At 35.1% G+C, this 14,588-nt stretch overlaps 1 protein-coding gene across 1 annotated transcript in view; it reads left to right on the top strand.

Annotated features, from left to right (window-relative positions):
• Positions 1-1,162: 1,162 nt before the first annotated feature.
• The window catches only part of brsk2a (BR serine/threonine kinase 2a), a 223,527-nt gene continuing 210,101 nt past the window's right edge, over positions 1,163-14,588 (top strand). The window contains 1 exon segment of the mRNA XM_058766524.1: positions 1,163-1,525. Within this exon segment, the coding sequence (XP_058622507.1) occupies positions 1,432-1,525 (94 nt within the window). The 5' untranslated portion in view covers positions 1,163-1,431.

The following is a 14,588-nucleotide window of genomic DNA, read 5'->3' as shown; positions in this document are numbered from 1 at the left end:
ATACGTTTATTCCTCATTTATTTCATTCTTAAAATGTTTTACAAATATTTGGTCTAACATCAATGAAATAAAAAAATAAAATATACAATTATGTAAATTTATATTAAAATAATCTTGATGATTTTACAGTCATTTCATTGCTGTCAGAGAACAATCAGCGGTCAGAGCTCATCAGCTGTTGACTGACTGAGGTTGCGGCACACAGACGCTCGCGATGCTTGGCGAGCTTCTCCGTCAATCAAAATTAAGCGCTGCGGCTCACGCGCCAAATTACCAACCCTACTACGACAAAGGCGCATCTCATTAATATGCATTAGGGATTGCGGACGTCACGCAGCCATCGTCCAATGGCAAAGGCTTAGCTTCTTAGTAGATTATATGTACATTAAAGCAACTTGCCAAATGTAAACCATGACAATACATAAATGCTGATGAAATCAATAAATACATTAAATATTCAAATAATTTATTAATAAATTTGTATTTATTAAAAAATAAAAAACTGCAGGACATTGTGAAAAAAAAAAAAAGAAAAAAAAAGTGACCCATTGAGATTTATATTTTTATGAATAAATAAGCTTTCAATTGATGTATGGTTTGTTATGATAGGACAATAATTGGTTGAGTTACAACTATTTGAATATCTGGAAAATCGCAATAAAGTTGTCCAAATGAAGTTCTTAGAAATGCATACAATCAAAAATTAAGTTTTGATATATGTACGGTAGAAAATTGTCAAAATATCTTCATGGAAAATGATTTTAATGTTCTAATGATTTTTGGCATAAAAGAAAAATCAATAATTTTGACTCATACACTGTATTTTTGGCTATTGCTACAAATATACCCCAGCGACTTAAGACTGGTTTCGTGATCCAGGGTCACATATTTTGTGTAAAACACATTAGCCCAACTGCAGTTGTCATTTATATAGCATTATTCACATGTATTTATTTAACATACAGAATTCCTCATGTAATTAATGAATAATCTTTTTTTTTTTTTTAAAGGTCCTCTTTTAATTTCTCAGTCTTAAAAAAACGTGCTTTTTAATATCAATTAAATCACGCTGACGTCGCTGGCTGACTATCCAATGGCTCAGCTCAGCTCATGAATATTAATTAGCACGCCTTCGCCGTAGTAGCGTCGGCGGATTCGCAGACCGGCCACTGGCGGACACAAGCTGTGCAGGTCTCCGCAATGCCAGTCGGATCTTAAGCCGCCCGGTTCACCCCGTGAGAAGGAAAGGTCAAAAGAGCCCAGTTCCCATCTCAACCACAGACTATCGGTCCGAGACAGGCAGGAGAAACAGAAGCAGACACCGTTCAATTGGAGTAAAGCGCGTCCTCCGGTGCAGCGCAGCGCAGCTATAAGAGGATTGCTGTATCCCAAGAACTGCAACGCCACCCGAAGTGTGTTTAGACGGGAAAAATGTCATTGTCTGGGAAAGAAAACAACACTACCCCTCATGCCAATTACGTGGGACCGTACCGCTTAGAAAAGACCCTCGGGAAAGGACAGACAGGTTTGTGCTTTCAGGCATTTCAGCTGTATCATGCATTGCGTTATAGTCTCCATCAGAGTCCGGTGGCTCATATTGTGACATTATGCTGTTGGATGCATGTGTCATTGATTTGTTTCGGTGTTGTTCAGTAACAAATTGTCTCTGCAACCTTCTTCTTCTTCTTCAGCTCGGGTGTGTTGCTTGCAGCACTGGATCTGAATGCGCGCTTATGAACTTGTCCGCTTGAGTTTAACATGATGCGTTGATGCATTTATGCAGAAATGAGAAGAGCTAGGCTTCCTATGAGAGCTTGAACTTTTCTAAGAATTAGCTGCAGACAGGGTCACACCTTCAGCTTTCCATTAGCATGCGGTTTACAGGTGTATGATGCCAATATCTGAATTACTGCCATACTTTTTGGTTTTGACGTTTGACGATTTTTAAAAAATATAATCGAGATTTGTAACTATTTGCAAATGAAGTATTAAAAAAAAAAAAAAAAATGGTATTAAATAAAACATTTTATTTATTATTTAATAGTAAATATTTAATATTTCTATTTAGTTGTGTTTTATATTACTAATTATATATATATATATAGATATATATATATATATATATATATATATATATATATATATATATATATATATAATTATTTTTTTAAATTTTTTTAAAATGTTTTTGTGCAATATTGTATATAAACAATAGGTGTTTTGTAAATGTGAAGTGAGCATGTGTCGGGGTGGCAGTAGGAACCACCAAATCTCTGCAAGGAGCAAGTGATGCAACACTTTATTGCTGTTTCGGCCCATCTGCCATCTCCGAATATTACAATAGCTGTGATTTCTTACAACCTCTCCACCAGAAGATGCTTAGTGCATGTTTTCAGGAAGATGATTGTGCTGATTTTTTGACTTGACTGTCTGTTCCTGTTAGATATGAGCTGAAAAAAAGAATGGTTGGTTGGAATTTACAGTATGTGTGGTTTGATACTCTGATTGCTTAAAAAAATGGACCGTGGTGGTTAGATCAGTGGCGTTTGTTACTCTGCTATTAATGGGAACATGAGATTATGTTTTCTGATTATGCAGTAAGATCATTCAGATCCTCTGTGTGAAGGCAGAGCCTTTCATTGCATTTATTAGTTTAATTCATTGATCTTTTCAATTCATTCACAAGCATTTAGTCACTTTAGCCACATTAAAATGTGACAGTAGAGACAGTACAAACGTTTATTTTAGAGTTTGCACAAGCACTCCTTTAAAACAATGAAATAATAGATAAACTAAAAAGTGAAGACAAAAAACTTTTTTGTCTCTTTGTGGCTGAACTTGAGGAAAACTTCATACATCCACTGAAAATGACCAAGGTGATTGAAAGACATTACAAATATGGCTCAGTAAAGCGAGGTTAGTTCTCAGAAAAGCTTATGCTTGATGTGATATTTTCGTAACTTTTTACAATAAGGTGTTATGTTTTAACATTAGTTAGGTAACAAAGAAAAAGTTTAAAAAAATCAGAAGTAGTATTTGTTGTCACTTGTTCACCAATGGATCCTCTGCAGTGAATGGGTGCCGTCAGAATGAGAGTCCAAACAGCTGATAAAACATCACAATAATCCACACCACTCCAGCCCACCAATTAATGGAAGTGAAAATCTGTGTGTTTTTAAGAAAAAGAAAATCCATCATTAAGATGTTTTAAAGGTGCCATAGAATGGAAAACTGTATTTACCTTGGCATAGTTGAATAATAAGAGTTCTGTACATGGAAATGAAATACCGTGAGCCTCAAACAACATTGTTTCCTCCTCCTTATGTAAATCTCGTGCGTGTAAAAGACCACTGAAAAAGAGGCGAATCCCAACATAACACAGTCGGTATCATTAATATTTACGCCCCCAACATTTGCATAAGGTATACCAGCCCATGTTCTAGGCCAGCCGGACCTGCACAGCCCAATCATCGATGAAGTGTTGCTAGATATTGCTATTAAAACAAACAAAAACTGATAAATAAAAATCTTTTGCAGTTAAGATAAGATAAAGATATCGCTGACCCTAAACTGCAACGTCCTACTTTATTAACTTTCTAAAGTGGCAAAACTAAAGTGATCTGGCAACACAGAGGCTGCGTCCACGCTCTCACTCACAACTCTCTCTCAAGCCACCAGCGTCTTGCAAAATCTCTCAAAATCTGTATCTTCGTCTGATACAGGCTCAGACATATAAGTTTGGATGCCTAATCTCTCCATCCTTCACACCGGACAGTAGAGCTGTTTGCTGTGTGAGCTACTGAAATGAGCAGCCAATCAGAGCAGAGCTCCACATTATTATTCATAACCCTTCCAAATAAGGTAATAACAGACTTGTATCAATGCAAGTCTATAATTCATAATAACACTTCCTTCAGTAAAAAAAGTCCTGTTGTCTCTCACATCAAAATCCACCCACATATTTGTTTAGAGCTGTTTTGGACTGTTTTTGCAGATTTCTCTCCTGTTTTAGACCAGACGACTTTGTATTTTGGCCAGAAGCAACAGTTTGAAATTAAAACTTCTTAATGATGGATTTGTTTCTTACGAACACGCAGCTGTTGGCTTCTCGAGATGTTAACTGATGGACAAGTGGTGTGGATTATTGCAACGTTTTTATCAGCTGTTTGGACTCTCATTCTGACGGCACCCATTCACTGCAGAGCATCCATTGGTGAACAAGTGATATAATGCTACATTTCTCCAAATCTAATCCAGAGAAACAAACTCATCTACATCTTGAATGACCTGAGGGTGAACCATTACTTTTAATAATGGGAATAATGTTATAATACAATGACATTCAGAACTTTGAAAGTGTCCAAGCATCTTTGAGCCACTGTAAACCGATCTCCGTTTCGCTGAATTCCTGGGCGGCAGTTGAAGTGCGTAATCCGCACACGCAAGCAGCCTACAAGAATCAGCTTGTTCCTCATAGATCACACAGTCAACTACAGTTTTCTTTTGTGTTAGTCTGCCTGTCTGCCTAATCATATCAGCACCACGGGCACGTTTGAGACGCATCTAATGCGTCTGACTGTTACCATTATGCCCTTTTCCCTCAGATATTTGACGGCTTATAGTCCTGCTTAACTCACTATCCAGGTATCCTGCAGAAGTCTGAAGACGAACGGCCAGTGATTGTTGGCTTCCTGATGCCAGCTCTGTGTGTTATTTATAGTGCAAGGCCTGGGCTGATCTATGCCATGTTCATTATGTGATTAGGGCCTGACACAAACACGCGTGTGTTTGTAATTCCTCATGGTAAGTCTCTGGCTCACACAGTCTTTCACGTGCACCGGAGACTCGTCGGACCACCGAAGGAGGGAGGAGGTGAAGTAAAGCCAAATTTTTGAAGTGAGAAGAGCCTCTGGTTTCTTGTTGCTAAGGAGTCCCTCAGTCTGAGTGAAAAATGCTGGTTTAAGATTGCGGCGGCGGCTTATTTTAACTGCAGCTTTAATTGCATAAAGAGTATAATTTCATATCTGCTGCTGTTGTGTAAAGACTGGGGGTGGAATCGTGTGATTTGCTACAATGACGAAGCTCCATTACAAGTTTTATATTTCCACTTCCCTTCACTGATCTAATACAGGACGCTTGCAGGAGGTTTATGGAAGATGCTTATCAAGAGCTGTCTGTGTATGAACGAATGGATGGCAAATCTGGACATGCTCAGATTGTGTCTGTTTTCAGTCATTCAGGATGTTGTATAATTTATTTGTAATATTTGATATTTTACATTTACTGCAGAAGCCGACAAGCGCCGTTGTTGTTTTTGAACAGAAGCCAGTAAGTCCATTTTAGCGAATCAGCGCGCTGTATTGAGGTCAGGTGACAAGGTTGCTTTCACTTTGAAAAGACGTGCTAGCTGACTAAAAGTGATCGAGGATGAATAATTTCGACGAACCTGTGATATCTTCTTCAGGGCGTAAAAGGAAAATAAAAGCTGAAACTTTTTCACGGAGCTTTGCAAAAGCAGCGCGTTACAATGTTGAGGGACAAGCTCCGTGTATTGCGTGTAATCACATCCATACAGTTTATGATCACAACAACAACGTTTGTCAGGCATCTACATTGCCATCTGAGGAGATTACAAAGATTGAACGAGTGTTTTTTTAACTTTAAAACATGAAATATGGAGTTACAGTAGACTGTTGGAGTTATCTGCTTTTGCTATAAAAACAAGTGTTTAATATGTAAAAAAAAGAACTTTAATTATGTAAATTACCTGTATTTGTTTGTTATTATTACTTAATCAAAACAACCCAACTGCAGTTTGATTGATATTACTTGGAATGCGCAATAAACAAAAACGTGATTTCTGAAAAAAATTTGAAAATTAAAATGGAGTTATCAGTTTTTGCAAATGAACTCTTCGTATATATATTATATAAGTAAAAATATTAAAAAGTAAACATTTAAAAAATATATCCATCTATCTGTAAACATTTAATCATTCAGGATATTGTAAATATCTTATTAAATTAATTGTCAATCTTACCAATAAATTATACATTTTAGAATGTAATATGTAATATGCGATATTAATATTACATTTAATGCTAGTAAATGTAATGAAATATTTAATTACAAGATTTTATGTATGTAATTTGATTATATATTTCTTGTATTTTTTAACAAATATAATATTTTGCTGATCATCTGAGAACTCTATCTGAAATGACATTGGAAATATCTTGTATAATAGATATCTAATATATCTGTAAGATTTGTAAAATTTAAATTTTTGCATTTAATTTGTAATAATAATAATTTGATTAAATATATAATTAATATAATATATAAGCAATATTTTATGTATGTTTTAATAAATATTTTTATTATATATCTGAGCATATATTAATATAAATTTAATTTGAATATTTAATTAAATTTTTATATTCTGTATTTTTGCATGTTTGTGTTTTTTAAATTATTTATTCATTTATTAATTTGCTGATATGATTTAATGTTGGTATTTTAGAGCAAAATTGGAAAAAAATCTTTTTTTTAATTTTTTTTTGCCGTGTTTCGGTCACAAATGGGATGACAAAATGCTGGGTTTTGTTGTCTTTGCTGGGTTTTTAACGGTTTCCACGTTAGCGAGGCACAATAAGGCAATCAGGGTGTTTGTTCTCCTTATCATTGAACTCTGAGCTGCTCTGAACTCTTCCGATTCAACAGAGCAATTGTGCTTTCAGCGTGCTGCTTTGTGTGTTTTCAGGGCAATATAGCATGCTTAATAGTTTGAGTTTTTTTTTGTTTCTGCTACAAGTCTTGACTCCTGACTCAATTATTCAGTATGTGAGCCTCAACCAGCCAACGGCTGCAAGATGCTTAACTACCAGGCGTTTGGGGCTTTTATGAAGGTTATAACCATTTCTTTAGTAATTGACATTCTGAATCTCCTTGAAGCATCACAACCCAAAGCGATTGGTTGTTGATGTTGTTTTTTTGTTTTTTTCTTGTTTTTTATTTTTTGGCCAAAGTACAAAAGCAAAGTACACAAAGGTCTTTAGGATTTGAATTTTCTTTCTGAATGTATTTATTTTTTTATTTTTTATTGTATTTTCTAATTATTTGACCTTGTATTGATGCATATTCCAGTTTATGTGTGATTATCAGCAGTGCTTGTTTTAATTTGTAGTTTTTTTTGTAGTCTGGTCTCATCTTTATAGTTGCTAGGCTTGAATGAACCAGCGATTGTTTACCCATATTAAGCGTTGTGTGCAAGTGTGTTATGAACACGTGCGGGTGTGTATGCATATATTATTGAAACAATGTGAGTGTTAGCTGGTGCTGAACAAATAATAACACGCTCGGTTTATTTAGGGCTGACAACACGGCTTTGTTCAAAATGGAATACAGACAGCCTACTATTTTTATTACTACTTTTTTCTTATAACAAGACACTACAGGTGAATGGGATGAAATGTTATCTAATAGATATCACCATACTTTCCCAGGTGATTAATCACAATACATTAAACAGTTGCATTGTAACAATGAATGTTTTCTGAAATGTTATGTATACATTATGCAAATGAGGCATTATCTAATTAAATGTGCACTCATTTGCATACATTACTAGAACATTGTACCAAACAAGGTTCAAAATTCTTTTCATTTCATTGACATATTAGAGTTAAAGAGGGTCTTTTTATAAATCAGAAAATGTCAACAGCCAGAAAAAAAAAAAAGCTATGAATAAAATGCTAAATGTAAATCAGTCCTAATCATATATGATGAAACCCGTCTGTAAAACCACTCAGAGTATAGCCTAGATAGGAATAAAACTGGAAAGTTTGTTGTATTTCAGGTGCTGCTGAACTGCATATTGCAATATAAATCAACAGATGCAAATAAATAGAAGTGCGATAAAATAGACACTTAAATATGTATTTTGGAGGTTTTCTTTCCAGCAGTCCGAAAGATGAATCAAAATTGACCAGTGCACTATGTGCTTTGTTTAGTGTCTTGCCTTAACTAGATGCATCCAATTATTATCGCGGAAACAGGTTGTTTTGCATTTTAATTCAAATTTGTGTAAAATTTTGGCAGACCACTCAAATAACAGATCAAAAAGGAGATCATAAATAAATTGTGGTAGTTAATAATTAAAAACTGATGACTTATTTCCAGATATAATGGAAAGTAAAGGTCAAGGTGAGAGCATTGCATTATGGGATACAGTATTCCAAGCAGTTTGTTCTGGTTACGTACTCGCAATTTAGCAAATATCACAGACCTTCCAGAATATTCCATATGCAGATAACCCAGCTAAAGTCATTTTTTTGTGATTTACTGTTTTCTACACAAAATCATCCTTCATAAGGTAAAGAACATTCTGTGAAAATTTAACATTCATATCTTTAATATTGACTGAGTAAGGCCATGTCAAAAATTGAAATTATAGTGAAATTAATGGTTGAAATCCAACTTTGATGCTTGTTATCTCATAATTAGATTTTGAGACTTTAGCCTGGATTTCACAGAGAGGGTCACAGCATACTACAGAAATTATACAAGGTTTATGGTAGTATGCAATTCTGAACATTTCTACACGGCAAGTGAGCAACAACTTCAAAAATCGATGATAATGAGCCGATCACAAGCTCTCCACTAAATGTGCCCTTGTGCCTAATGTTGCAAATTTGCAAATGCGGGAAAAGAAATTACAGGCTAATCACAAGCCCGTTTCTGACCGGCAGCGAGTGAATGAGTGTTTATATGCCTGTGGCATGATTGTGTAGAGGTGAAAATTCAGCTGAGATCTCTCAAAACAGATTTCCCATCACTCAGAGAATGAGTGTAAACTGCCAACGGTATTGATGTTTTTGTCGGAGGTGATAGCCGTGAATGATAGTTGTGAAGTGTTAACTGAGAACCGTTTGTCCGACACTTATCTCACGACCAATTCGTATGTATTTTACGAGGTGACTAATTCGTACAACTTGTCTACATCCCAAGTGTAGGTTTAGGGGCAGGGTTAGGTATAAATCTTTTGTACAAATTCATACAAATTGTGCAATTCGTAAAATATGTACAATATAGCAAAAATTCGTATTCGTACGAATTAGCCACCTCGTAAAATATGTACAAATTGCGATGAGATCGGGCTGGTTTGTCAGGATGTTCAATGTTTATGCTAAACAAAACAACAGTTCTCCTAAAAATGAAAATGTGAAGCTTGCAATGGGAGTGGATGGGGACTGGAGCTTTCGAGCTCCGAAAAGCACCATAAAAGTGTCCATATGACTTGTGCTCTGCTTTCCAAGTCTGTTGTGTGTTTGGGTGAAGAAATAAACTCACACAGGCTTTGAATGAGCAGATGGCCAGTTTTTGAATTTTAGGTGCGCCGTCCCTTTAAATGTGCCTTTCGTTTAGTGCAGTAGGGTTTGTTGGGCAGGTTTTATTAAGCTCTGTTTGCGGTGTAACCCAGCGTATCGGAGGCTGCTGTTTTGTCGTCAGGTTTTTGACAAGTGGAAAAGCCCTGAAATTGTCACCGAGTGATGGGGCCGCTACGCTCAATTTTCCTTCAATTCCAAACGCTATCAGAGATTTTCTGTTTTCTTGGTCTCCCGTCGACTGTTACGCTGATACGCATCTGTGCTGTCTCTCTGTTTGCACGCGCGGTACATTGTCATGCGAATTCGATAAACAACATAATCAGGCTCGCTGTGTGCCGTTTAACATGGAATCGTGTTATTTTGATTGATTCTGAAACATCACTGTAGTTGGATGCTCAAACATACTTTTGCAGCAAACTCTCTCCGTTCCTGTGATTATGATGAAATAAAATGTCCTCCTGCTCTGATATGCATCCGCTGCTGTTCAAAAGCTTGTGATCGGTGCAATTTCTTTAAGTAATGATTACTTTTAGTCAACAAGGATGCATTAAAGATCAAAAGTGATGGTAAAGACATTTATAATGTTACCGAAGATTTCTTTTTAAAATAAATGCTGTCCTTTTGAACTTTGTATTCATTAATTAATCCTGAAAAATAAAGGTTTCCTCAAAAATATCAACATTAATATTATTTTCATCTTTGATAGTAATCAGAAATGTTTCTTGAGCAGCAAATCAGCATATTAGAGTGATTTCTGAAGAATCATGTGACACTGAAGACTGGAGTAATGTTGCTGAAAATTCAGCTTTGATCACAAGAATAAACTGTTGTATTCAATTAAAAATGCATAGACCTTAATAAAATAAACATAATTTACAAATAAAACCAACATTACATTTTAAGTAACTAATTCTTCCATTTATTTTTAACAGTTTCATATAAAAATGAACAAAACAGCTGTTTTGTTCAGCAAAATTATGAATCTGTGGCTCGAGAGAAGAATGCATATTTTGATTTCATTGCTGAAGTGCAATTGTTTTCAAATTTGAGAACAATTGTTCAAGAACAGGAAGCCATTGCTTTGTAACTTCCTCATCAGCTGATTTGCATCTGTGGCTCTGGGATGATTTAAGCAGGATTTAGGATTTCTAACAGCTGCTCATTTTGTGGTCAAACAGTCCGGTGTTACCGTGGGTACTGAGTGGCCTGGAGAGTTATTAGACTTTATTTTGTGCTCTTTTGTGAACAGTCAGTGGCTGAACGGAGTACAAGCTTACTACTTACCCAGTACTGCATAATAGTGGAGGCCAAGGCAATTTCTCACGCTTATTATTTTATACTCAAGTGAATACCTCTCAGTTTCTGTTTAGACATGTTAAGTATCCCCCCCCCTCTTTTTTTTTTTTTGAAGATTTGAACCAATATTGACCAAAAATTAAGATTCAGTTAATTGAAAGCTTTGTGACAACATGCCCCAATGAGTTGTCACAATGAAACATGCCACTGAACATACTATTATGGACTATGAAACGCAAAATAATTCATAAAACACCAAAAATGTAAAATATGCTACACAGAAACACACAAAACATGGTTTAGGCCAACAAATATTGTGAATAGAACATTGATACAATTTCAGAATATGTGACAACTTGCACTGACTTGACATTTTATGGAAAATGTTCTTGTCCTGCAAACATAGTTGAACCTTTCGGTGAAAATCTGACTTGAAACCTGCCTTTTAACGTACATAACCACTGCTAGAGGAAATAAATATTGTAATTTTGACTTTAAGTAGTCAAAAACTTACAAAGAATGGTTTTTCAAATGTGTAAATAAAGCAAAGGTTGGAGTGCAAGAAAATACTATTTCAATCTTTCTAAATCAAAATTTTATGTTTAATTTAATGCATTACTTGCCATTTCTTTAATTATTTGTGAAATGTATGGCCATTTCTGAGTGAACACTGTTTAAAAATGTCCTGCATTTGTTTTTCAGTGAAGTCACTGAAATATTCGCTCTGTGACAACTTGCCCCAGTCTCTCTTACAGTATATAATGTATACTGCCTAATCATTTTTTTTTATTACATTTTTAAAAGTTGTAAACTTTTTAAACACACTGTAAAAAGTGATAAGTTGACTTAACTTAAAAAAATTGAGGAAACCCGTTGCTATCAAAGTAAATGATAATTAAAAAAATGAGTTAAGTGAATTGTCAAGTTCACTTAACTTTTTATTATTATGTACTTAATAATTTTAAGGCAACAGGTTTCCTCATTTTTTTTAAGTTAAGTCAACTTATCACTTTTTACAGTGCAGTGACATTGTAACTTTTGTCACTCTGAACAAATAACTAATCAAAAAGATACCTGCGGTTACTAAAAGGTCAGTTATTGAATATTAGTCTTTTTGCACATGATGGGTGGAGTTTATTCTCTTATTCTCATTTTTTTTCTCTTCAAAATGTAATAACTTGCTCTGCCTCTGAAACAACTTTTCTTTTCAGTGACATCATCAAGACCTCATTTTTAGCCCCTCCCCCCAAAACTGTCCTATAAAGCAATTTTTCACAATCAATTTTTGATGGATAAAATCAAGTCCAGCCCTCCTCATTAAATAGTCTCACTCTAAAATACATTGCGTTGTATTAGTTTTGTTGTACATACTGTAGGTGAACTGGGTCTAATATGCATACAGAAAACTTGCATACTGCATACTTAGTACATCAGGACTAGTAAGAATAGCATGTTAGTAGGCTTTTCTGAACACAGTCTATGGGAAATGGTCGGATATGATGATGAGTATTGGAAAATACATCTGAAGATGATTGCTTTGAATTTAATACAGATTCATATTTGTCTTCAGACAACACAAGTATGTTTTGCATAGGTTTATCTGGAGCAGTTGCTTGAACAACATGCACACTGATGACTAACACAGATCGCCACCGTTCGGTGACATCACTAACTCTCGCTAATGTGCGACACGGGTTGCCATGGCAACGGCACACTCATGTGTCTTATTTTTCTCTAGCGTGTGTTTTTTGAGCAGCGCTTCCCTACGGTCCAGAATCACCCTTAACAGGGCGGAATAGAGCGATTCACTGAGGTTTTTAATAATTTCATACATGGCGATTAAATCTGGCTGGCCACTAATGGGATTCTCTCAGTAGGGTGCGGACCTCTCCCACATAATAACATTCAATTACTACAACCTCTCTCTCGCGCTTTCCCCTCGAGCTCCCTCAGCTACATCGCTGCCTCACACGTCAGGACGAGGTTTTGTGTGCTTGCAGGCTTTTGGGTGGTTTTAAATGTTATTGCATATGATGGGTGTAGGTTATTCTCAAGACAAATTGTTCGTTTTTGTGATGCTTTTGTAAAATTTAATAAGTTGCGCTGCATCTGAAACAACTTTTCTTTTCAGTGACATCATCAAGACCTCATTTTTAGCCCCTCCCCCCAAACTTAACTCATGAAGGTACTTTACACAATCCAATCCATTCTTGAAGTCCTGCCCTACTTTTTTCCTCATTAAATATTGTTTTACTGTAAAATACATCACATTTCAGAAGTAAAATGGGTTGTAAGTCTTATTTACGTACCTCCAAAAGCATGTTATGGACACATTTCACCACGAAAATACAAGAAATATTATTCTTTGCACAAAGAAAACTGTAGTATGCCCGGGTGTTTTATTTTATTTGAGTTGTTTCGTTTAATTTAATGCAGTTTTTACTACTTTTTTGGGATTACAGTAATGAGAATGGGTTTTATTGCATTATGGTAATGAGGAATGGGGGGAAATGTCAAATAATTTCACCTCAAAATTAAAAGACAAAAAGAAATTATTAAATATGCCTGAGTGTAACTATTTTTTTTTTTTATTGTCATGAAAGCACTGTCACAATATCACAAATAGGGTTGCACAGAGGCAGACAATTTTCACTAAATTTTGGAAACATTCCAGAAATTTTGGAAACTTTTTTTTTTTTAATGGAAATTTTCCGTCACTTTGCAACCCTATCGCAAATAATTTAATTACAAAATTACACACACACACAAAATAAATAAATAAATAATAAAATAAAAACTTAACTGTCATAATGTCACAATACAACAAATGTTAATTGATCCTAAATATAGGCTTAATTTTCTTTAGGCAATTTTTAAAAATTTTATTCCTTTCTTTTTTGGGGTAAAATTTGACCCACACATGTTCTTGACTGGCTTTGTGAGATTCGGTCAGCTAGTCTGCGATTTAATAAATTGTGCTCTATAATGACAACAACATGACTGAAAACAAGAAAGCCGGTGTTTAAATGTGTGCGGGGCGATGAGCTTCTGTCTTGTAATGTGCACGATGAGGCTTTACTGGCTATTAGATGGGTCGGCCTCATTAAATGAGAAAACACTAGCGTCAGTTTTAATGGCACACACACACACACACACACACACACACACACACACACACACACACACACACACACAAACAAACACAATTCAGTGACTCATCCTCTTCAAATTGCACGGCATCCAGACCATAAAACATATCCAACAGTTTAAATGTTTACTTTGAGTCTTTGTGTAAAAAGGGCCATTTAGGGCTAAAATTGGCTTTGCTGAGAACATCTAATGGTGGTTTTTATGGAAATGCAGTAATTGCGTGTGAAATCTGCTCTCTCAGTTCGCTATTTTGATATAAATTACGTAGAAGTTTGGAAAATAGAGATTGCAGTCATTTCATGTCATTTAGGTTGTATTTGTTGAAAGACTTCCAAATGTGTCTTTAAACAACAGTAAACTGAGGCATTAAATCTTTATAGTATTACATAAAGATTAATGGCATGCAGTTACAGTCAATAAAATTTCTGATTTTGTGCAATGCTGGGCTCTAAAAAGCACTTAAAACAAGATGCATATATTAGTATTAATATAGTAATTAATATTTCATATTAATATTTAGAATTAATATTTCAGAACAAATTCTTAACAAAAGACTTTCCTCTAGTATTTGTAAATTATTTGCTACACACACCCACACACCCACACACATGCATATATATATATATATATATATATATATATATACTGTATATATATACACACACACACACACACACACACATATATATATACACACACACACACACACACACACACACACACACACACACGTGTGCGTGTATTAATAATATC

The sequence above is a fragment of the Onychostoma macrolepis genome, chromosome 25, assembly GCF_012432095.1.
Source record: "Onychostoma macrolepis isolate SWU-2019 chromosome 25, ASM1243209v1, whole genome shotgun sequence".
Taxonomy (NCBI): domain Eukaryota; kingdom Metazoa; phylum Chordata; class Actinopteri; order Cypriniformes; family Cyprinidae; genus Onychostoma; species Onychostoma macrolepis.
Note: the sequence above shows the minus strand (reverse complement) of the source record. Positions and strands in the feature narration are given on the sequence as shown.